Source organism: Mus musculus, chromosome 17, assembly GCF_000001635.26.
Source record: "Mus musculus strain C57BL/6J chromosome 17, GRCm38.p6 C57BL/6J".
NCBI lineage: Eukaryota > Metazoa > Chordata > Mammalia > Rodentia > Muridae > Mus > Mus musculus.
This window is the reverse complement of record NC_000083.6, coordinates 84,562,102-84,587,073: the sequence shown is the minus strand read 5'-3', so window position 1 is coordinate 84,587,073 and position 24,972 is coordinate 84,562,102. Positions and strand designations below refer to the sequence as shown.

The following is a 24,972-nucleotide window of genomic DNA, read 5'->3' as shown; positions in this document are numbered from 1 at the left end:
AAGAAAAAAAGTTCATTAAATTCTTCTAGCTCTTTCAGTTCATCCGGAAGTTAATTTTTTGACCATTGTGTAAAATGAAAAATTATGTTTTCCTTAATAGCTAATTTCATCAAAACACAACAAACATAATAATACACATAATACATACACAATCCATTTATTTCCTATCAATTTGTGATTCGTTCTTTGTCATACATAGTTATATACATACAGCAAATATAGTTATTCACTTTTGTTGTCTCTAAACCTAAGTTTTTACAGGAAAAAAACAACAAAGAATGAAAGCTGTTAGAGCCTTAGGCTCACTGGGTGTGCCCAGCCCGGGATGCTCACACTTGTACACAGAAGGAGCATCCATCCCCCACGACTGCCACTAATTTTGATCTTGAGACAGTTTTATCAATAGATTGAAGACCAGCATGTTTAGATGAGGATTATTTCCTGATAGGTAAAAAAAAGTCACAGAAAACAGAAATTAAAAGGCTTTTTTTTCCTCCCCCAAATTTGTTCTTAATCCCATTAAAATTGGCCTGAAACCCTCAGTACGTGAAGTATAACGTCTGAGTCACTTTAGAAGAACTGGGAGATGTTAGGTACCTTCTCGTGCTTAGATCCGATGAGCAGGTAAGTAGGGCCCTGGTCTTTGGGGTGGACAATGATGGTGTAGTGAGTGGACAGCAGATAGCACCCCCGGGTCTCATAGTCCTCGTCGGAGTCACAGGACCTGTCCACCTCTTCCACCTTAGCCTCCCAGAGTTTGAGCTGACCTAGAGGGAACTGAAGCGAAGGCCAGTTACTCGAGCGAAGGTGCTGTCTGTCTCTTCCTTTACAAGTTACTGCGGCCCTTTCCTCTTCTCCTTTAAAAGGCATGCTTTGAGAGTCAAATACCTCACTGAAATCTAACATGGCCATGTTGTCACAACATGACAGCAAAAGGCAGAAACCCTAACTGTGATATAAAACCACTGAGTGAATACTGGACATTTAACACTTGAGGCAAAAATAACCAGGATGCACTCTGGTGACGGATTCCTGGCTCAGGATGCAGTTATATTTCAGCCTAAATACTCAGTGGACTGTCTTCCTCACAGATTGGTGAGTGGTTTGGTTTAAGCTAGTCAATCAAGAGGTAAAATGTAGACATAGGCTCCAGATTGTCCACAGAAAGACATAACGAGGCAGTTGGTACAGAGGCTAGCTTAGACCCCCATTGATGACCTGAGTTCTCAGACCATTGATCAAAGTGTGTCACACATCCCTGGGAAAGGCTGTAGCTCTTTCCACTGCAATTTAAGGGTAGGCAAATCTTCCTACAGCTGGTTTTGTTAAAGTTTACTCTTTCTTTTACTAACATAGCATGCCTCCCCTGCTCGCCAGTTAGTAGATCTGTATGTATTTAAACTTCTATGCTAGTTAAGGACATTGCAGGGCATTCTTCAGATTTATAGCTCCTAAAATATTTGGCCAGGTTCAAAAATGTTTGCAGAGATTACTTTTTTTTTTTCTTTTTGGCCGGGAAGGATGCTGAGACAATGCCTTACTATACATGCAGGTACAGCAGTCATCCCCCTGCATCAGCTTTCCAAGTACTGGCTGCAATTCTTTGAAAAAGCCAGTCCTAACCACAAAGACATGTGCGCTCTCTCCTCCGCTTCCGTGGTGCATTCCAAGGCTCTGTGCTTGGCCTCCCTGTCCTGACCACCTACACACGCAGTGGGTGATCTCATCTAAGCTCATGGCTTTAGTCCCAGCCTATGCTAGCTGTTCCCAGATGCCTAACTCCAGTCTGATCTGGACCCGGATGTCTAGCAGCATCTCAAGCTCCCTTCGGCGTCTCCCTCAGCCACCTGCTCCCCCAGCTGTCTCCACTGCCCTCAGTGATGTCATCTTTCCAAAAGTTTAGGCCAAAAACGCTGACAGTACTGCTGACCCTTTTACTTTGCTGACATAAGTTCTCATCTACAAGACCTCCAGAATATATGCTTGTTTCTGATTAGCGCCTCCACCAACCACAGCTGTCTCGGACTGGATTAGTCTACCAGTCTCCTGATTAGAATCTTCCCTGTTCCCTCCAGCCTGTTCCTAAGTTAAAGAGGATGAGACTGTGGCAGCTCTGCTCAAAATCCTCCAGTGTGTCCTGTCTTACTCAGAGTAAAAGTTGGAGGCAGTGGAACATGGCACTCCAGAGACGCCTTAATGAATAAATATTATCTTGTGCTAAATCTACCTGGTGGCTGGTTAATACTAAGGACTACTTAATTAAACATACTGTCTTTCACATGGAATGTATTTGAGTGTTAAAAAATGATTTTTATTTTATACGTATGTGTTTGTCTGTCTATGTTATGTTACATGTCTGTGGTTCCAGCAGAGGCCAGAAGAGATTGGCAGATTCCCTGGAACTGGAGTTACAGGTGACTGCGAGCATCTGTCTCAGTGTGGGTGTTGGGTACCAAACAGGTCCTCTAGAAGAGCATCCAGTCCCTGGCCTCTATCCCCTCAATTTATTCTAAAGATAAATTCACTTACTGAACTGCTCTAAAACTGTGCCCCAATTCCATATCGGAACTTTAATGCCCATTTTTTCTGAACATCAGTCTAGCAGGGAATGCTGAATGTCGCTCTGCACTGGGCCTAACGCTTCAGGCAGCACTGCCATGCAAGCTCTTCCTTGCTCCTCTGGACACATCTTTCTAACAGCTGTGACTGTTAACTCCCACGCCACCGGCAATGAGAGAACAATGGCCTGAATGTTAAATCCAGCTGGTAGACCTGAGAATACAGCCTGAGAAAAGGGACCAGGGAAATAACTGACCCACGTGGTCACTGGACCGAGTCTAGGGTCATTAACTGACCAGCCACAGGCTGCTGACACCGTCATTCTATACGAGCTTGAGGCTCATCGATATTGGCTAAATTCATGTAATTGTGGTAACACCAAGGTGACTGAGTGTCCACAATGACCTGTGACCCTTTTACCTTGGGTAGATGGCCTATCTTTCTACTTTCAGAGTGAGGATTACTCCAGTTCTTGGGTGTGAGGCAGATATTAGTTTAAAAATGAATAGACAGGATATAACACGTAAATGGATGGACTGGTAAGAGGCATCCAGGCATCCAAGACCCTACAGCCGAGCTGCTCAAACCCTGTAGCTTCTTCTAATTGGGCAGAACCCTGGGGAAAGCTGTTAAGGAATGTTAGCAGTAAAACAAGGCTTTGCTCTTCCAGTTCTTAGGAAGTACGTTAGGTACAAGCTACTAAGCCAAAGTTTAAAGCAAAGGCCAAGCAGGTTACTGTGGTAGGGGAGCAGGGTGGAGGGAGGGTATAGGGAACTTTCGGGATAGCATTTGAAATTTGAAATGTATATAAAGAAAATATCTAATAAAAAAAGAAATAAATGTAGATGACACCAAGCTACCAAAAAGTCTACCGTTTCCCCTAGCAACAGAAAAGCCAAAAAGAAAAGCTTTTTAAGCTAGCACATGCAAAATTCCTTCTCTCGTTGGGATATTAGAGTGGGTACATACCTTATCCTCTTGATTGCGGAAATAATACAAGACCTTTCCAACAAGCATGCACCAGACCCTCTTAGAGTAGCCATGCTTCACCTGGAATTACATTGCAATGGATTAAAATGTGGTTCAGAAGTCTGGAAAATTGCAGTATAGTTTACATGTTCTCTGTGAGGCTCCACAAATGCTGGCTCAAGACGGAAGTGGTCATCTGCTTAAACGCTGCCCAAGATTTGCCTGTGACAGTGGCTGATGGCACTGCACAGACTGGAAGCTTTACAGTGTACCATGCAATGATTCCGGAGAGTCTGCTGTGTGTCACATGAAAAGCTGCAGGCTAGAACAGAAGTTCTTAACCTGTGGGATAGAACACCTTATGGGGCGGGGTGTCAAAAGACCCTTCCACAGGGTCTGTATATCAGATATCCTGCATATCAGATATTTATATTCTGATTCATAACAGCAGCAAAGTTACAGTTATGAAGTAGCAATGAAAATAACTTTATGGTTGGGGTCACCCCACCATGAGCAATTATTCTAAAGGGTCGCGTCGTTAGGAAAGTTGGGAACTGCTGGCCTAGGGTCAGGCGCAGATCAGATGAGTACCGTGAGGGTCAGAACCTGGTAGCCTTGACAGCTCTGGACTGTGAGTTCCCATCCGCACTAGTCCTGCTCGGCACAGGTATTCAAGGTCCACCCACACAGACCCCACAACATCCTCCACTCTCCAAGGACATGAAGAGACCCAGTCCTACCAGTGGGCAAGCTTAAGATGAAGCCCCATTATTCCCACTCCACAGACACACAGACACACAAACACACACATACAGAGACACAGATACACAGAGAGACACCCATAGACACACACACACACACACACACACACACACACACACACAAACACAGACACACACACACACACACACACACACACACACACACACAAACACAGACACACACACACACACACACACACAAACACAGACACACACAGACACACACACACACACACACACAGACACACACACAGACAAACACATTCATGCTCCAGTACCCTCAGGCAAGTGACTTACCCTGTCACAACGTAGGATAACCCGGGCTATCGTTTGACCAAAGGAGACAACACATAAAATCAAAATATAATAGTGACTGCAATGAATGTTTCCTTCCTCACTATATAAAGAGTCAAACACATGGCCTCTCTTAAAACCACAAAAACCAGCTAGCCTGCAGCATTCCAAGTTATGGTTTAAATGAATAACTCTGCCTAATGTTTTGATGGATTTAGAATGCTCCTTGAGAAACAGCAACAACCAAATGTTGCATTTGGCACAACACCCCTCAGTTTAATTAAATTTGGAAACATGTATTTACAGAGGAATATCCTGGGCTTTTAAACAGTACGCTGCAGGGCTGTTTCCTCTTTCTTTAAACAGCTCCGAAAGAAGGTTCTTCAAAACTAGAGTCTAATTCATGTACTTGGAAAGGATTTATTTTTAAGACAGAACAATGACTACATCCAGACCAAAAGTGGGGTCCTTTATTAATACTATAAAGCTGTGCTTTACACTGGAGCAAAGTCTGACGACTCAGCTGAGTAATGCCAGCCCTCAGGGGGAGAGGCGGGATTATGGAGTTGGAGGCCAGCCTGGGACACCTAGCTAATACTAGACCAGCCTGAGCTGCACAGAGGGACCCTGTGTCCAAAATAAAGAGAGGGGGGGGAGAGAGAGAGAGAGAAGGAGGGGGGAGTGAGAGAGCGAGCGAGCGAGCGAGAGAGAGAGAGAGAGAGAGAGAGAGAGAGAGAGATTGGAAGCTGTGCTTTACAAATACAAACACAGACCATCTTTATGCAGTCATCTTATACTAGGATTTCTTCAAACTCTGGATCCGAAAGCATTTTAACAAAATATATTATACTAGACAAATCCTTATGGTGATGTATTGGCAGATCAAATAATTTAAAAACTGAATTTTGACCTTTGATAATAAAGGCTTTCCATATCAATGTAGTTAAAATAGATTTTACTCTAATTCTCTGTCCAACACACAAAACTCAAGCTTCCCTGGTCCTCTCATCTTATCCCCATAGTGTCTCCAACAAAAATCCTGTCACCAGCCTGGCTGACTTTAGTATCTACAAGAAACTCCTACGACACAACCTCCCATTCTTGAGTAGTTCTGAAGGGCCAGGTACTGCCTGAGCGCGCTTTACACGATTCAACGAAACCCCTTTCGTGTTTTTAACCCTTGGGGGTTGTCTCTATAACCATCTCCCATTTCACAGTTGCAGATACGGAGGTACAGGTCACACAGGTCGTGCCTAGGCAGTGTGGCTCACCAGCTTTCCCCCCTTGTCTCAGTCCAAGAGTCTCTTCAGCTTTCCATCTCCAGTAAACTCTGTCATTTCTCACACTGCCCACCCAGCCCTTGTCTTCACACCCTACGTCTTTCTTCTCCACGGGGAAAGGATTCTGTAACTTACACCCTGCAGCCGCTGACCGCCACTGCCTCCCACTCCCTGGCCCTCTCATTCACACCATCACTGTTCTTTGACCTTCTTCCCATCCCAGGCCCCCTTCCCCCCATCTGAACGTCTCCAGTGTCTCATTCCTGCCTGGTCTCTCCTCCTTCTCTGCCGACCTGCGATTTGATCATAAGACAATCCCTGCTCCAGGGCCGTGACCCAACTGCACTCATAAGCTCCTAACAAATCCATTCTGCAGACCTCACCTCTGCAGGCCTTTGCCTAGCCCAGGGGAGGGCATGAGAAGGAGAACCCCTGGTGGGCGGGTATCCGGAAACAGTTTTAGCCATGGCTGATGACTGTCGCGACAGATGGTGAGGGGACTGTACAGCCTTTACTTTTGTATGTTTGAAATTTTATAATAAAAACCGCACACTTCACACCACCACCTCGACACGCAGGCAGTAAAGCACGTTAAAAAAAATCAATTCTAGAATCCAGGTGATGGAAATATGGGTGTTTGCTGTAGAAATTCTTCCAAATCTATTTCATATTTAAAATTTACATAAGATGCTCCTGACCCCACACTCTAACATCTCTGCCTCCCACATGTGCACTGACTGGAGACACCAGAGACAAATTACTGACATGAACTGCAACCATTACAGTTCAGTGAGGCCTCAGCCATGCATGTAAAGTCCCACGTGTCTCAGGCTACACCACATTTCTAGTGACCACAGCCAACCCCTTTCCCACTTTTAGCAAAGACTTTTGTCTTAGGGAGACCAAGAAAACCAAGGACATTAGAAGTGACGTCATTCCATGTCCCTCCAATGCAGATGTTCGTCTGCAGCCCTCCTCACATCCTTCCACTGTGCCCTACCCCGACTCTCACCCACTCACTTCTGGATCTGAATCTCCCAGGTCTCCTGGCGTCTTCCTTCAGCCTGTAAATCCAGGCACATGTCTTTCCCATTCTCCTCTGACTCCACGTCCCCCAGCTGGATGCCTTCTGAAGTACTGGAGAGTCTAGACAGTCTATAAACTCGCATGCTACACTGGCCTCCCAGTTCCCCTCCATCCCTCCGCAATGTGCTGTCCTCCCAGAGCATGTCAGGCATGACCCAACTCCTGCCCAAGGGTTCCACCCCTCGGTTTTCTTGATCTCTTGGACTTTTCACCCGTGCCCCTACATGCCTTCCGTTTTATAGCGTTCCATTCTCCATTCCCTACGCTCAATACCTACAGTATGTCCTTTTTGGGTGCTTTCTCTTATCTTCATTGCTAACAGTCACTTAAATAATGCCAAGTCCTCAAGCCCTCCTGTCTCGCCAGCTTTCTCCTCCTGAACACACAGTGCTATGCCGTTCACCAGGAGGTTACAGGATAACTGTGTGAGGTAATGTCTCCAGAAATTGAGCTCAGGTTGCCGGCTGGATTGAGCCACCTTGCTAGCCTGTGCTGCTCCTTGGGTTAGGTGTCCTTCTGGGACCCAAAGCATCAGTATGTCCCCAATCCGCCTGCCCATCTCCTGAACGTTGCTCCTTCCTCACGAGCGTTCTTACCTAGTCCCACCCTTCATCTGGATACTTATAAAATCCTGTCCACTTCCTAACCCCAGTCCAGGCTGCTCTTACTGATGGCCACCACTTAAATTCGACTTCCTGTTTTGTTTCCCATAATAGTTTAGAGCCTCATGTGTACGAGAGCCGTGGCTTCAGCTATTCTTAGGCTCTATCATGCCTCCCACAAATTCATCTTCCTCAGTGAGCAAGCTGTTAACAGCATCCATGTGTCCATGTCCCCCCGGAGGACTCTGATTTTAAAGAAACTTTTGAAGGACAAGATCCAGAATTAAATCAGTCAAGTTCTTCATAAATGTCTTCACAATATGCATAGTATTAGTAATATTTAATTGTTATGTTTTATTCTTAGTAAAAATATTATCAGGTGCCAAAGTGGCATCTCTCTCTCTCTCTCTCTCTCTCTCTCTCTCATACCTCTATTCTGCGCACACAGAGGTGGATGGATCTCTGTGAGTTTAAGGCCAGCCAGTCTACATAGTGAGTTACAGGCCCCCCCAGGGCCACATAGTGAGACCCTGCCTGACAAAAACAATCCTAAGCATCAGGAGAGAAATCTTCGCATCCTGCCCACAAGCACAAATGGCTGAGTTATTTAACTCCATTGTTTAAGCTCATTTAAAACGCAGGCATGGGCTGGAGAGGTGACTTACTGAGTAAAGGTGTTTGCTGCACTTGTCTGACCCTGATGAAGGACTCCTCGAACCCATGTAAACCCCAGTGCTAGGGGTGCAGACACAGGAACACCCCAAAGCCTGCTAAGCCAGCCAGTCTAAGCTCCTGTCAGCTCCAGGCTCAGTAAGAGAAACAAACAAAGCTAGGTGGACAGCACTTGAAGACACTTGACCTGAACTTCTAACTTATACATACACGCAGCTCACACACATACACATATTCACGCATACACCGCACTCTCACACGCACACATTCACATGCACACACTTACATATACATAGACATAGTCATAAACATAGACATAGACACACACACACATAGACATAGACACACACACACATTCACCATACACACACACACACACACACACATTCACCATACACACACACACACACACACACACACACACACCCCTAGCACGTGTCCCTGTTGAATACACTGGTGAATTCTTACTTTTGGTGCTGAGTGTGTTACCCATGTTATCATTAGATACAAGTGACAGAGTAGTAGATATACAGTTTTCACCTCTTAACATAACAGGACTCAAGCACATCACTATGAATGTTTTACTATGCATTCTCAAAAGTGACCAACAGGATGTTTTAAACATTTGAATGAATATGGACTCCATCCTTTGTAAGTCCCTATAGTCTCCTGCAAATGAAAACTTCTGAAGACAGATTCTTCCAACAGAGAGGACTCAGATGGAATGTTTAAAAATGCTTTATACATGCTTAAAATCACATCTATCATCTATCTATCTATCTATCTATCTATCCATCCATCCCAATGGATAAGCACAAGCTACACTACATGTGTGGAGTCAGAGGACAGTGTGTGAGAACTGTCCTCTTCATACCAGAGACTACATCCGAGGCGTGGCCTGGGTGCCTTTATCTGCTGAGCTAGCATCTCACCAACCCCCAAATGGATGTGTTTTTAAAATATTTGATATTTGGGCTGGGGGAGGCATGCTCAGAAGGTGAAGTGCATACTATTAAATATCAGGACCTGAGTTTATTCCAGCACCCAGAGAAAAAGCCAGGCACTGTGGTGTGTGCTTTTAATCCCCTTGTGTGGAAGAGGATTGATCCCTCAGGACTCTGACCAGCTAGCCTTGTTGATAAACCTTTGTCTCACAGAACAAGCTCAGGGCTGGTGGGTGCTTAACACCATGTCTAGTGGTCTGCACTTAACCTCAGAACCCTCAGGTTAAAGATGAGAACCATCTCCCACATGTAAGTACTTAGTGCAATAGGAGTATGTCATGATGTATTGTGAAGTCTCTCATGCACAAATTCTCTCTCTCTCTCTCTCTCTCTCTCTCTCTCTCTCTCTCTCTCTCTCACTCACTCACACACACACATTCAGACCTTCAGGCTTGGCAGAAAGCACTTTGAGCTATCTTACCCCCAAACAGAATATTAGATATAGATTTACTATCTGAGCTTCACCATTCATGATGCATCGCACTCACCAAAGCAGCAGCCTAGGATGCTGCCGAGGACAAGGGTCCTACCTTGGTGAGCAAGCCCTTTACTGCGGGTTTGCCCTCAGGCTGCAGGCAAAGAGGGTTCGCAGCTTGTACTCGCAGAACGCTCTGTAACACTTTGATCCATTCTTCCAGTATATTGGGAGAATCCGCCGTCAGATAGTATGTGTGCTTCTCTGTGGCCAGCTGGAAGGGGATACAGAGAGGCAGTCATGATGACTTAGTCCTGTCCAGTCAAGCATCGCTACTGACAGGGAAGTGCACATGGTTCACCTAGTGTCTGGTTTCAAGGAAATGGAGAATCCTTTAGCCACTGTCTGAGAATGTCGGCCACTGAGTCCTTCTCACGTGGGTCTGACACACTTCATACTGTTAAATCTAGGGTTGTGGTTTTATATCTGTAATTGTCACATGTTCTTTCTCTCCCCTCTGTGTGACAAGCTCTAGGCTGTTGAACAGGAAGGTTAAAGGTGACGGTGAACTCACGCACAGTTAACAGTGCAAGAGGGGATGTTCATGGAGAGAAGTGACGCAACGAACCATAAACAAATGAGAAGAATTCTACACCAACTCCTGCGGCTGCACGTGACCCTTTTCCACGAACTCACAGCATTCCAGTCTCAAATTAACTGTGTTGCCAATTTCCCCCAAAATTTCAGGGCTTTCCAATCAATTCTTTACAGTCATGCTCTACAACAGAGCTTTCTCTGATTCATCCATTTAAACTCAGGCATCCCCGGTTCAATGACAGCATCAACCATGGAACCTTTCTAGACAAATTTTTACCCTCCACAGGAGCAAGACAAAGTCATAATGATGATGATATGATAATACTGATTAACGATAATAATATAATACAGTGGATGGCCAGCAGTGGGGGCGCACAAACTTTAATCTCAGCACTTGAGGCAGAAGCAGGCAGATCTAAGTTTGTGGCCAGCCTGGTCTAGAAAGTGAGTTCCAGGACTGCCAGGGCTACTTAGAAAAAGACAAACAAAATAATCCCACCACCACAAACAAATGTTATTGAAACATGTCAGAAGCAAAGTGTCTGAATTTAGAATATCTCAGAGCCTGATTTAAATTTAGCAGACTTATGTTTGGGTGAGATGAGAATCAGCCATCTTTGATAACACTTGGCAGAACTGTGCCTCTGGTCAACAATAGCTTTCCCTCTTTGAGGTTCATGGGAGAACTAATTGTCACTGTCCGATTCTATACAAGGGTTCCTGAATTCAATATTATGTTACAAACACCTCAGAAATTCATTTACTGGATAAACCTCCCCTGACAGCCTGATATTTTGAGAGCTGGAAATGCTCAGGAGATTAAATAAAAACTCAGGGAGAAAAGGCACAGGGCAGTAGTGGGAAATACCCGTACTTAGTTTGAAGTACAGAGTTAGCTAAAAAAAAGATTGGATTATTACAAACTAATTCTAAAACTAATAAAATGTACCAAACAATCTAATCTCAACTGAGAACTGTTTTTTTAAAAAATGGTACTAAAGCAAAGAATAATGAATTGAAGTGATGTGTACCTGAACCGTTTGCTTGTTATCGCCCCGTAAAATACTGCAGGATGCACTCAGTTCAATGTGGCCCTGGGGTTTCCGAATCACATCGCTCTGTGCAAAAGGAGCAAAAATAGAGAGAGTAGCAGCTATAACAGCAACTACAGGAAATGTTTTGTGTCCTTAATCTATTATTGATTTTTAACCTGCATTTTTATTTCATGTGTATGCATGTCTTGCTGGCATGTATGTCTACACTTCACGAGCATGCAGTGGCTGTACCACCCAGAGGGGCTGTCAGATCCCTTTGGACTGGAGTTACGATGGTCATGAGCCCTCCATGTCAGTGTTGGGCTCTGCAGGAACCAGGATGCTCTGCAGGAACAGCCAATGCTGAACCATCTCTCCAGGCTCCACAATTATTATTTTTTTATCACACAGAGAGAAAAAAAAAAAGCCCAGTTGTGAGTCTGTTTTACAGTGTGAGGAACTCAGGCCCTAACGGGAGCACTGCCAACAGGAGCACTCCCAACAGCGAGCACTGCCCACTCACTGGTGACTTGTAGTAAAGTAATTCGCCTCCTTTCAGAACAAACCACCTCCGCTTCCAAGTCTTGACTCTCACGCTCATTTTCAGTAGGTACCCAGATTTTTCTAATGGTTCCTAATGAAGAGAAAACATTTGACAATGGGATTTTGTTTACTTCTGGCAAGTCAAACTAACAGATTCATTTTTTTTTTCAGAGTCTGATTGCTCGTTTACATTTTTCCCATTGTCACAGGAGGCCAGGCAGGTTTTTAGAAGTTTCTGCTCGGGCTGCGAACACTCTGCGTCTATGGGATAGGCATCCGGAGGAATGGCATAGTCACTTTCAGAAGCTGCGGAGGAGTCAGACACGCCTAGGAAAACAAAGATAGAAATTGAGTCACGATTTCCTGCTGGCGCTGGCCAACAGCTAGTAAGTTCTCCTGCGGACAGCAACCAGCTCCTACATCCTAAACCACCTTTACAAGATTTACTCCCATTCTTCCCGTCATGGAGAACTTTCAAAATTTCCATGGAAGTCAAAAGAACATAAATAATATTTTGGTATGATTGGAACCGTGAGTTTTCTCACATATATCAAATATCATCCAAGTTCACTAGTGCGCCGTATTAAAAGACATAAAATATGTGTATTTGTATATTGTTACATAGGCAAACAGATGTTGAGCTCAATAGAGTTCTCTATGAGAGTCTAGTAAACTATTAACCAGCTCACTGGCTTTGAAAACCCCTCACTAAAGCCTCAAAGACGCAAACATGCTATTCATACACTGACAGCTATGAAGCAAAATGCAATGGAACATTTTCACACTAATTGAGTTGACTTTTTACAAAGTTTCCTGTGAGTTACAAGCCATATATAGATGGTAAATATAAGTGGAGATTTACAAACATTAACTCAAGAACTTAGGCTAATATGCATCTAAAAGGATGGTTACTAAACGGCACACAAGAAGACCACTCATATAATATTAGCCTTTGCTTACTTGTTCAGACAAACAACAGCTGTCTGACACAGACACCAGACATGTAAAACCTCAGAGATCATCCTAGCTAATGTCCTCATTGTTTAAGCGGCGAAAGATCCAGAGACAGCAGGATTTATGCAAAGTCAAGCAACTAGCCAGGGGTGATTTTGGAGGGCAAAGCTCAGATTCCAAGCCCAGGGCTAACGCACTAAGTCCTGTCTGAGGTGCTAGGGCTATGAAGCACAACAAAAGAAATGTTTGAGTCCTCTTGTAACAGAGTCTAGTGAAGGAAAACAGAAGCCCAACAGGTAGTAAGTGTGACAACAACAACAACAACGAAACGAAATGCAGAGCAGACTAAAGTGTAATAGACAAGCAGGCCACCAAAGAATGGCAAAGACAATGATCTGAAGGGCTTGGTCAGGGTAGAGCCAGCCATGTTTGAACAGAGCCATGAGGAGGAGGAGTTACACAAACATGGGGGTCAAGCATGATGGTACACATCTAAGTACGCCCAGCGCTCAGGAGGATGGGGAATGCAGGAAGATAGGTAGAAGAAGATCAACTTGGGCTACAGAGCAAGTTCAAGATTGGCCTGGGCTACAAGAAACCCTGTCTCAAAACAAAATAGGCATTAAAAAAAAACAAACAAACAAACCCAACCTGTAAACAAGAGGGTCTGTGAGCTCAGCCTTGACTAAGGGAAGAGAAGGGAAAGGGGCGGGGGTTTAAAGACATAAAAGGGAATCCTAAGAGCTGTTTGAGGAACACTAGCAGCTGCAGTCACAGCAACAATGTGACATAACCAAGATGGAGCAAGGAAACTGGCGAAAGCCCAAACGCTGACCCACAGGCAGCTTAGCGGCTCCAGCTGAAGCCCGTGGCTCCCAAGGCCGCAGCAGTTGTGTGCCACGCAGTTTGAAAATCAACCCATATCCAAGGCTTCCCTAAAGTACGGGTACCACTTACTGAGACCTCTCTGTAGCCTCTGTCTGTGCGCACAATTCACTCCAAGTTGTGCTGGAGAGACAGCTCAAGGGACAAAGTAGACATAAGCACGAGGACTTGAGTTCGGATCCCCCAAATCCAGATAAGGGCAGACACAGTGGTGAGGATGTGTGATTCCAGCACAAGATGGTAGACAGAAACACAAGAGGCCCCCAAGAAGCATGTGGGCCTGCTAGCTCATGTGTTAAGTCCAACCTTGTCTCAAAGTGGGAGGCAACACTGGAGCTGTCCTCTGAGTTTCACATGTGTGTAGTTTCGCATGTACACATACAACTTTTAAATTATTATTAAAAGCTATACGAATGCATGAAGTAAAGTTGCGGTTGTTTTCTACATTAATATCAGATTAGCCAACACAAATTGTAGGTGTGTTTTCTTGACACTTAAGAATTATAAATAACGTTGTAGATGCCAAGAAGTGCTTGCTGACAGGAGCCTGGTATAGCTGTCTCCTGAGAGGCTCTGCCAGAGCCTGACAAATACAGATGTGGATGCTCACAGTCAACCATTGGACTGAGTGCGGGGTCCCAATGGAGGAGTTGGAGAAGAGACTGAAGGATCTAAGGGGGTTGGCAGCCCCATGGAGGGAGCAACAATATTAACCGGCCAGAACTCCAGGAGCTCCCGGGGACTGGACTACCAACCAAAGAGTACACATGGAGGGACCCATGGCTCTGGCCACATATGTGGCAGAGGATGGCCTTGTTGGACATCAGTGGGAGGAGAGGCCCTTAGTCTTGTTGGGGTTCCATGCCCCAGTGTAAGGGGATGCCAGGATGGGAAGGCAGGAGTGGGGGAGGGGAGCACCCTCATAGAGGCAGGGGGTAGCGGGGATGGGATAAGGGGTTTCTGGAAGGGAGACCTGGAAAGGGGATAACATTTGAAGTGTAAATAAATTAAATATCCAAAAAAATAATAATAAATTAAAAAAATAAAAAACAGGCAAAAAGAATTATAAATAAATCTTCCCACAAACTAGACAACATGCCACAAAGTAACTATTTAAAACAAACAAACAAACAAACAAAACAAAAAACAAAAAAAAAACCCTCATTTTGGCCAATTATTTCTTTTTATAGTAATATAATATACTACTTCTAATAACAACATCAGCAATAAGATTTTAATCTTATGAAAGAGTGGTTTGTGTGAAATCACAGAGAACCGAGTGGAAAATTACCACTAGAATATAATTGTCTCAGTCCTAGGCTCATGTCCATTACGGTTTGTATTCTTTTTTTTTTCTTTTCTTTTGTTTTTCGAGACAGGGTTTCTCTGTGTAGCCCTGGCTATCCTGGAACTCACTCTGTAGACCAGGCTGGCCTCTAACTCAAAGATCTGCCTGTCTTTTCTTCCGGAGTGGTGGGATTAAAGGCGTGCGCCACCACGCCCGACTTTACGGTTTGTATTCCTTGAAACCCTACTGAGCTAAGTCCTGAACCAAACTTCACAGTGTGCGCGGACACTGCTTCCTGCACATGCGCATTTCCCTCACCTCGCTTCATGGCTCTGGGACTGCTTGGCCCACTGCGACTGCGCGCATCTGACTCCGACAGCCGGGAGCTGGACCTAGAACTGTCCTCTTCGTCTGAGCCCGAGGAGTCATCCAGGAAAGGGCTGCTACTTATTTGTGTCGCCTTCTAGAGAAAAAAACAAAACAGCCCCCCTGTGTCCACCTCTAAAGTCACTGTCCTCTTTACACAGGCAATGCTTTACAGAACGTGGCTACTGGTACGTATTTTAAAAGAAAGAAAATATCGTATTTTGACATCATGAAAATCTGTCTTCAAAACCTTAGATTTTAATTAGCTAGGAATTTGTCAATTATAAAAGATTCTTGAAAACATAAGACTGTCAATATCTGACAGTCCTTGTTTTAATTAGGTTCTTCTAGCAAAGAAGGGGACCTTGGCAGGAACGCAAAGACCTTTCTAAATTAGGAGTTTCCATTGCATCATTAATAATAAGCTAACGTCCCAGGGTGGGGCTAAAGAGAACCATGCCATAATCACCTTCTCCGGGCCTTCTTGTTTCTTCTTCCTTTTAATGATATATTGATGTGATCATTAAAGCTCTACAAAGAGGGGGATGGATGTAAGAATGCCAAGAGTGGAGTCCCTGACTATCCTAGAGAAAACCATAGGTCTAACAACGAGAAATGCGCTCATTACCCCCTTCAACGTTGTATAGACTGGGGTCGTCATGTTCTTGTATATGAGAGACGTATAAAGGCTTGCTGCAGAGTAGGAAAGTATGTCTGCAGAATCTGAAACAGAAAAGGACATTAAGGAAATTCCTTCCAACTAGCACACTGGTCTATTGCTTACGAATATATATACTGAAAAGAAATCAGATTAATCGGTAGTGTTGATTAATATCATTCTGCTTTACGCCATTTCTAGAACCGTGGCTACACTTTTTTGTCAATGTGTGACGGGGTCTTTCTGTGGAGCCTAGGCTGGCATCGAGCTAGCAGTGTTCCTCCTGCCTAGACTCCTGATTGCTGGCATTAGAGGCAGCATATCCAGCTACAGATAGACACTTCTGTGTGAGTTATTTTGTTTTATGATTTTGAGACAGGGTCTCACGTAACCCAGGCTAGCCTTGATCCTACTACGTTGCTGAGGCTAGCCCTTAACTCTAGATCCTCTTGCTTCAACCTACCAAGCGTTGACCTTATATTTTTTATAGTGAGAACGATTATTTCTATAATAATTTTTGAAGGAAAGGGGAAAATAATATAGAAGCCAGTATTTTAAAATAATTTTTGTAGCTTAAAACAGATAAAATGCCCTTGTCTTTCTACTTTGCCTTGTGTGGGAGGGGACGGGGACGGGGGTTTAAAAAACAGAAAAGTACATTCTACATCAGGTCTGAATATATTCATGCCTTTATCCTAAAAAATAAATATCAGTTTTAACACAAATCCTGAACACTTACATATTTCCATTTTTCTAGTAACATTAGACATTTAGGAAGCTCTTGCCTAGTGAAACAGCAATACAAAATCATGTAGTTAAAAAAAAAAACCTCTTATTACAGTATTTTAAAGCCATAAATAGTAAAACTTACTGTCGTAAGCATTTTACATTTAATAAGGTAGAGTTTATTCGCCCTGTTGTAAAAGAGACCTCTACAACTTCTGAAATTTTATACCCACTAAAGCGCATTTCCCCTTCCCTGATTTCCTAACTCCCTGTGAGCATCCTCCTATGTTGTTTCTGTGATTGGTTGCTTTGATGAATTCTGTAACAGAATTCTGCGCTCCTGCCTCTCTGTGGCCGCATCCCATTTTCTCTGAGGCGTACCCGTCCTCAAGGCTCACCCGCATCACAACATGCAAAGACAGCACTTACTTTTATTAGCATGCTCCATATTGAAGGCCTCAGACACCCGGATGCCTGATTTGGCTACAGCATATATCCTGCTCTCCTAATATAAAAGAGAGATTGCACCAGGCACTTACAGCCACGAAATGATTACAGTGAACACAATACTCTTCCTTTGTTCTTCAGATAACATCCACTCAAATACAAAATCCTAGTTAGCACAGAACTCAGCGGTGCTGATAAAAATGCGCCGGTGTGAACAGCTCATTCAGCAGCCATTCTATTATCTGTTTTTGTTCCCAAACTTTGGCCTGGTATCTTGACTTTGGGTGACTTAAGAACAAGCATAAGAGAGCTTACTGCCAAGCACTGATTTTAGGTAAACCCCCTTCTTTAACACTGTAACATTCTATATGTGGTTAAAGGGGGAAACCCTGGATACCTGTAGCAATGAAGCCAACTGCTTACAGTCACTAATTACACACAGATATCACCTTTAATATCTGTTACCATGGCTAGGATAGAAAGGGGGACTATGTATATGCGGAATCACAGCAGAGCATTCGATGTTACTGCCTTCTTATTCAATGTACATTTCAATAAAATAAAAGACTTTGGGTCTAATAATAAATGGATTTGAGAATCACACTGGAATGATTATCTTGTTCCAAAAGTAGCTTATTGTGTTTCCTCCTCTTTTCAAGAAAGATCTCTGATAACAGGTACTGCAAGGTTAGCATCGCCAGCTAACAAGAAGGTTCCTAGTGGTTCCCAGTGCGTTAATCACTGTGCCACGCCTTTTATGAAAGATCTAAACTTGAACACGGTCTTGCCTGGACTAGAACACGGAAGGCAACAGATGTCACCCTCTTCTACTGGGCTGGCCAGTGGCAACAGTGACTGGTACAAGTTCATTGATGACACTGATGATGGGGGCCTGTTCGATGCACTAGTGCCAAACAGAACGGGTGTGCTTTCTTTGGAGGGATTTACACACAGAGATGAACTGCAGAGGTCAACACTAAAGCAATATGAGCGGGAGCTTCGAGTCCACTGGGGTCCGTGTGAGCACGAGACAGACATGGAAGCAGGAAGGAAATCGGAAAGAGAGTCACCATAGATGAGAAGACAAGCCAGGTCCCTTAGCAAACAGGCCGTCAGAGGTAGTTAGTGTTGGCTCAGAGCTTGCCTCACCAGAGTGACTATTCCATTCTGAATAATGCTCTAATTCAAACAGGGGATGCTTGCTTTAAATTAGCATCTTACTGACTGAGGTAGCTAGAACATCTCCCGAAAACCTGAAAATAGGAACCTTTGCTCCGGGTCAGTACATTAGAAGTCTGAGAAGCATTTGACTTTTCCAGGACCAAATAGCTTGAAAAGAGGAAAAGAAGGAAAAGGTAAAACTGCAAAATAAAATGAACTTGAAAGCTTGACATGAATCTTGAAGATCTTCAACACAACAACAACAAAAAAAAAACCAAATCTCGGCGTCTTACTGCCCAAGGGTAACATAGCTAGAATTTTACAGAGCCACACACCATTTGCTTCTACTTTTTTGTGCAGTGCAGAATTTAGCAATAAACAAGAGGCTGTTTCATGTGGCTACTGAAAGGAAAAAATGTTCTCTTGAGAGTAAATAAAAAGCAGATACATCTTTAAGTCTGAATTTCTGTTAGGGAAGCCATGGCCATTGTAATTTGTTTACAGTTATAGCAGCTACTAAATAAAATAACCATAATAACAATTAAAAAAAAACATGACTACAAAACCCAAAATACCTGGCATCCCAGATGTTTCTTTTTTGTTTTGTTTTGTTTGGTTTGGTTTTTTGTTTTCGAGACAGGGTTTCTCTGTGTAGCGCTAGCTGACTTTGTAGACCAGGCTGGCCTTGAACTCAGAAATCCGCCTGTCTCTGCCTCCCAAGTGCTGGGATTAAAGGCGTGTGCCACCACCGCCTGGCTATCTCAGAAGTTTCTTTTGAAGTGAGAGGTTAAACTGTCCCAATATGGGAGGGAAAACATAAGTCTACAAAGCAGACCAATTCACTTAATTTTAAAAGTAGACTATTCGGGCTGGTGAGATGGCTGGTAGGTTAGAGTGACAAACTAAGTTTGAGCTCGGAACCTCCATGGTGGAAGAGAGTGACAACTCCTGCAGGCTGAGCTCTGATCTCCACACTTAACCTGCAGCAGGCTTGCTCCTCCCATTAATACATAAGTGCGAAAGCTTAAAGAGAGATTTTTGTTTTTTGTTCTTTTTAAATCAGGCAATGTAGATATGTCTAAGAAATACCTAATCATTGACAAGTTGCTTTTGTAGCCACAAAGTTTCCAAAGAGAAGCCAGTCTCTTCTAGGTTAGAAAGAAGCTAATCTAGCTGAAGTAAGGGCTTTGTAAATTAACAAGGAGTAACGCAAAACCTCTGTTAATCAAGCGAAAAGCAAAGCTCAGAGCCTGAGCGGGAAGACTTCAGTGCTGCCTCCGGAGCACTCAGTTGAGGAAACCCCCCCCCCCCACCCTATCACGTGTCCTGGTCAGGGCCTCCAGGCACCGAACACCCCTGCTCGCTCTCCACATCCACCCACATCACCACTGTGTGGTGGGGCCGCACAGCCCAGCACCGGTCCTCTCTCGGAGCAACAGAGGGGCGGCTCCAACAGGAAACAAGCGTCTTCACAATGGATGAGTTAGAGGGGCCCCTGGCCTCGCTTCCCCTAACTCCAGCTTGGGCCTGAGTGAACAAATCTAATTCCAAAGTCTAACATTGAAAAGCTCATCTGCCCCCGCCCCAAGGCTCTCATCCGTAATTAAAGTCGTATTTTGAATTCCCATCTGTCTTGTTTCTCAATTGCTCAGAACACGGTTGGGGAAGAGAAGGGGAAACTGAATTCTGAAAACTGAGAGTTGTCAGAACAATGCTGAATTTGAAAAGAAACGGGGTGAGGGTGTGTGGGTGGGTGGGTGGGGGTGCGGGTAGTGTGAAACCTGAGTCTGTGCTGAGAACAGGCCCCTGAGCGCGTGCTGCACACGGATGTAATTACCCAAGAGGGGAAGCGGTGCAGAGGAGGAGTAGGGGGTTTGTTGCATGGGGCCTTCTTTGGGGCCTCGCTGTTTTCCTGGTCATCTGCACACGGAGGAGGATCCTGGGAGTCATAGGAAAATAAGCCGTCATCGCAACCAGTGTCCATTCTGTTCACAGCCTCGGCCCCGTCCCCATCAACCACATCAAGGTCCGTTTCCTGGGGCCTCAGCGGCCGGATCATGCTTATGGCGTTCCGGTTCGTGCCAAACATCCGATCGGAGCATAGCTGTGGCTGGCTCAGGTGTCTCTTGGTGAGTGCCACACTTATACTGAAAACGTTGGGGACCCTGAGCTTTGGGGGTGGCTGGAATGGAGGAGGCACTAACGGGGCTCCTCCTTTTCCAGGGAGTGAGTTAGGGTACCTGGGAGTTAAAGCTGGGGTTAAAATAGGGCTTGGGGTGTTGGCCTCGCTGGATGAGGATGTATAATCCAGTCTCTGCGAGTGAAATTTCTTATTCAGTTCATCTGAGGAACTATCTTGCTCCTTTACTCCTGACTGAGACCTCCCTTTTGCAAGGTTACCCTGAGCTTTCCATGGTGCCTTCTGCTGCCAAGAACACAGCTTCTTTTGCTCAGGTCTATTCCCATCAAAAGTCTCTTCTTCGAATATAGAACTACTGTCATCAGATGCTGTGAGGTAGGCTTCGCTGCCCAGCCTGCCGCACTGGCCACCCTCCTCAGATGTGTGGCTGGAAAGGGTGGACGTGCACCTGGACTTAGATCTGCCCTTGCTTCCATCATCCTCGTCTGAACTCCAGTCACTCACTGGAACCCCAGAATTCTGGGACGTACCACCATCCATTGCAAAGCTTGCTCTCGTTTTCTGGTTCTGTTCCGAGCTGCAAGAGGTCTCGTGCAACTTTCTCTGGCTTCTGCTGTTCTCTTGGACTTGGTTGTCAGCAGGCTTCTCTGCAATTTCCATCTCTAGAAGAAGACACAGCACATTGGCAGGTTGCCTTTAAAGCTGACATAACTAGACTGCATGTGTGCATTGGCACTGCCTGACTTAACTACACTGTAGAGGCTGGCAACTTCATGCGAATATGGTCAGCTCCTACTGTTGTTAGTTTTCTGCCTTCTTAAGCACCTTTGAAAACTGCAGGGTTTATGAAAACATATAATCCTTATACTTCAATTTAATTGTATCAAAAGTAAATTGCTTTTTACAAATAAGTATGTTGGAGAACGGAAGTTGGCAACAATCTAAAGAGAGAAGGAGTGGAGTGTGAAGAAGGATCAATTTGACCATCAAAGAAAGAAGCTGTCAAAAAAAAAAAAAAGAACACCATTACTTCCATTTTTAGAAGTAAAGAAAATGACAGCCCTTTTCCCATTAACCTTCAAAACCATCATAATGTAATCCTAAACATGAACACAAAACCACAATTTCAGAAACCAACTTTGTATCCACGCTTCAATACATAAAATGTGTAAAAGCACAGAAAAAGCTTTCCTCTACTCTCTGTTTAACTATAATTCCATGTGCTTTAACAAGAGCAGCCTCTTTAAATGCCTTTAGATACAGAATCCATTTGTTAGCACCAGGAGAAATGGAACATACCAATAGCTCCATAAATAATGACTTAAAACTCCAGATTGAATAGAAAAGAAACCCTGAAAATATAAATTTGAACCTCGCAATTAAGGGACAAGAGGCCAAACACACATGCTCTCAAGTTCTGCTGCAGGGATTGGTTACACTGTCAAGGTTTCTGCTGCAGGGATTGGTTACATTTTCAAGGGTTCTGCTGCAGGGATTGGTTACATTTCAAGGTTTCTGCTGCAGGGATTGGTTACATTTCAAGGTTTCTGCTGCAGGGATTGGTTACACTGTCAAGGGTTCTGCTGCAGGGATTGGTTACATTTCAAGGTTTCTGCTGCAGAGATTGGTTACATTTCAAGGTTTCTGCTGCAGGGATTGGTTACACTGTCAAGGGTTCTGCTGCAGGGATTGGTTACATTTCAAGGTTTCTGCTGCAGAGATTGGTTACATTTCAAGGTTTCTGCTGCAGGGATTGGTTACATTGTCAAGGGTTCTGCTGCAGGGATTGGTTACATTTCAAGGTTTCTGCTGCAGGGATTGGTTACATTTCAAGGTTTCTGCTGCAGGGATTGGTTACACTGTCAAGGGTTCTGCTGCAGGGATTGGTTACATTTCAAGGTTTCTGCTGCAGAGATTGGTTACATTTCAAGGTTTCTGCTGCAGGGATTGGTTACATTGTCAAGGGTTCTGCTGCAGGGATTGGTTACATTGTCAAGGGTTCTGCTGCAGGGATTGGTTACATTGTCAAGGGTTCTGCTGCAGGGATTGGTTACATTGTCAAGGGTTCTGCTGCAGGGATTGGTTACATTTCAAGGGTTCTGCTGCAGGGATTGGTTACATTGTCAAGGTTTCTGCTGCAGGGATTGGTTACATTGTCAAGGGTTCTGCTGCAGGGATTGGTTACATCTTCAAGTGCTGAGCAGGCAGATTCAGCCATGCTGAGCTGACCACTGAAAAGGTTTCTTGGAAAAGTAACAAAATGTGAGTAACAGCAAGAAATAGGTCACAAGGAAGCCTTCCACTGAAAAAGCATTGTGTAGTTTTCAAAATGTTAAAACCCAGCTGAGAGGTGGCTTTTACTGCAGTCATTTTTCTCAGGCCTTGGAAGGGAACTAGAGTGGGATGTAGGTAAGTTGCAAACTCAGGCTTCCCTAGAACTTTTGGGGAAAGTCAACAAACAAGATTGCCCGTGAGGTGTTGCCACCAGGCTGCACCAGCAGGCAAACTTTAGAGGGAGACTGAAAATGAAGGGCACAGAACCAAGGCTGGATTATGTAGTGTAGGCAGTATTTTCTTCTCTGAAGTAACAAAGAATAAAAAGTAGTTATCAAAAGTGACCCCCACTAGTAAGTACCTTCTACACATCTTCCTTCCGTGATCTCAGGTTCATTTGAGGCCATCTTGCTCACTTCCTCACATCTTACGACACAAGGAGGACTCTTTGCTCGGGACAAGAAGCATCCAAATGTCAAATTGCGTTGCCCTTCTGAGGTCTTTGGTGAGGAGACACAGGATATCTTCTTCTCTTGGAGTTCTGTAAGGTCATTAAGCAAATTGGAGATGAGTTTTTAATAGTGGTTTATTAGAACTGCTGAATGAAAACATAAGGACTTGAATAAACCACCCTTAATACCAGAAAAAAAAACCAGAAAGACAGAATTTGCTCTTATACATAAGTATACATTATACATAAGAAAATGGAAGGCCTGATATAGAGCACAGAACCCTAAATCTGTGGTGTGTGTTGGGGGTGGGGCGGGGTGGGAAGGGATCAGTGGGTAGAGGTGCCTGCTGTCAATCCTAGTGACCTGAGTTCAGGCCTCAGATTGCTAACTGAGATTAGCCCACCTCTAGGGTAACTGACATTGTTGTTTGTAAGGCCGAAAGCATGGAGATCCTAGGAAGAAAAGTTCTTGGGCACTAGGAAAACAACACTTCCGAGCACTAGGAGAACAACAGAGGTGAGGTGGGTACCCTGAATAGCAACTGATAATAAAGACAAGCATTTCTTCAGATGTATCTTTAAATATTTTATGTTGATCATCTATCACTTAATGGATTCACAATAAATAGTCATGACTATATACAATTAGTCCTCAATTCTACAGATTCTGCATCTGTAGATGTAATCAATGGTGAATCAAAAGTATTTAGAAAAAAACAACTGTCTCTACTGAATATATACAGATGTTTTACTATGAGTCACTAAAAAATACAGTCTAACAAATGTTTATACAATTTTTACCTTTCGCTTGGCATTATAGTAACCTGAAGACGATTATAGGAGAATGTGTGCAGACTATTATGTGCAATCCTTGGGATGTTTTATTTAAGGACCTAGAGCATCCTCAAAGACTTTGGTATTCGTGGGGATCCTAGACTCGATCCTCTGCGGTACTGACAAACAACTGCATGTGTATGTATGTATGTATGTATGTATGTATGAGTGTGTGTGTATATGTATATTGTAATATATACACATATTTTGTATTCTGTGTACAATATATAATATATAGTTTATAATATATCCATATATAGTTTATAAGAAAACTAAATCTAGCATATATGAGCTATCTCTGCTCCAGTCTAAACCTAGTTTCCAAGAATCAGAACCACTTAGTATCTAAAACCCGAGAGGCTATCAATGAAGACTAGAATTGCAAGCCAGAGATATCAGGAAAATAGATAATATTTTGGAAACAGAAGTGGTACATTCAAACTATTTCAGGGATGGTGAGTGTCCGGAAAACAGGAAGCCTTAATTCTACATATGGTCCTTCAGGCAGTCATGGCAAGAATCTGTCTTTTATCATTCAGGTGGAGGAGATGAAAGCAAGTATTAGCAGGCCCTAAGCAGACTTTCTTACTATGTGTAGTGGTCGACACCTGTAACCTCAGCACTCAAGAGGCTGAGGAGGAAGATGTAAGCCTGGGCTACACAGCGAGTTTCAGAACAGTCTGCTCTACTTAGTGAGAAAGATCCTGTCCATCAACAACTTTATGTATTACTTCAGGAAACCAGTGCTACTATCACAATCACAACATTATGAACATAAAATATTAAATATTCTAGAGTAATAACATGGTTATTATTAGTAGCGGGACATTAAAATTGTCTTTAAATTTTGTTTTCTTTCAGCTGGGCATGGTGGCACAGGCCTTTAATCCAAGCACTTGGGAGACAGAGACAGGCAGATCTCTGTGAGTTTGAGGCCAGCCTAGTCTACAGAGGTAGTTCCAGGACAGCCAG

The 24,972-nt window shown here is 43.9% G+C and overlaps 1 protein-coding gene across 11 annotated transcripts in view; it reads right to left on the bottom strand.

The window, feature by feature from the left end:
• The window catches only part of Plekhh2 (pleckstrin homology domain containing, family H (with MyTH4 domain) member 2), a 110,249-nt gene that overhangs the window by 35,070 nt on the left and 50,207 nt on the right, over positions 1–24,972 (bottom strand). For 8 of the 11 annotated variants that reach the window (XR_876465.3, NM_177606.4, NM_001357986.1 and 5 more), the window contains 11 exons: positions 23,077–23,256; positions 20,139–21,103; positions 17,123–17,198; positions 15,938–16,032; positions 15,262–15,406; positions 12,007–12,143; positions 11,797–11,907; positions 11,271–11,357; positions 9,758–9,916; positions 3,529–3,609; positions 598–777 (listed from right to left, as the gene is read on the bottom strand). Coding sequence is in view for 10 of the 11 variants with exons in the window: in NM_177606.4 (NP_808274.2) it covers positions 598–777; positions 3,529–3,609; positions 9,758–9,916; positions 11,271–11,357; positions 11,797–11,907; positions 12,007–12,143; positions 15,262–15,406; positions 15,938–16,032; positions 17,123–17,198; positions 20,139–21,103; positions 23,077–23,256 (2,216 nt within the window). In the remaining variant the exon portion in view is untranslated. The remainder of the gene's footprint in view (positions 1–597; positions 778–3,528; positions 3,610–9,757; positions 9,917–11,270; positions 11,358–11,796; positions 11,908–12,006; positions 12,144–15,261; positions 15,407–15,937; positions 16,033–17,122; positions 17,199–20,138; positions 21,104–23,076; positions 23,257–24,972) is intronic. The other 3 variants (NM_001357987.1, XM_011246358.3, XM_030249636.1) reach the window with 2 other exon arrangements.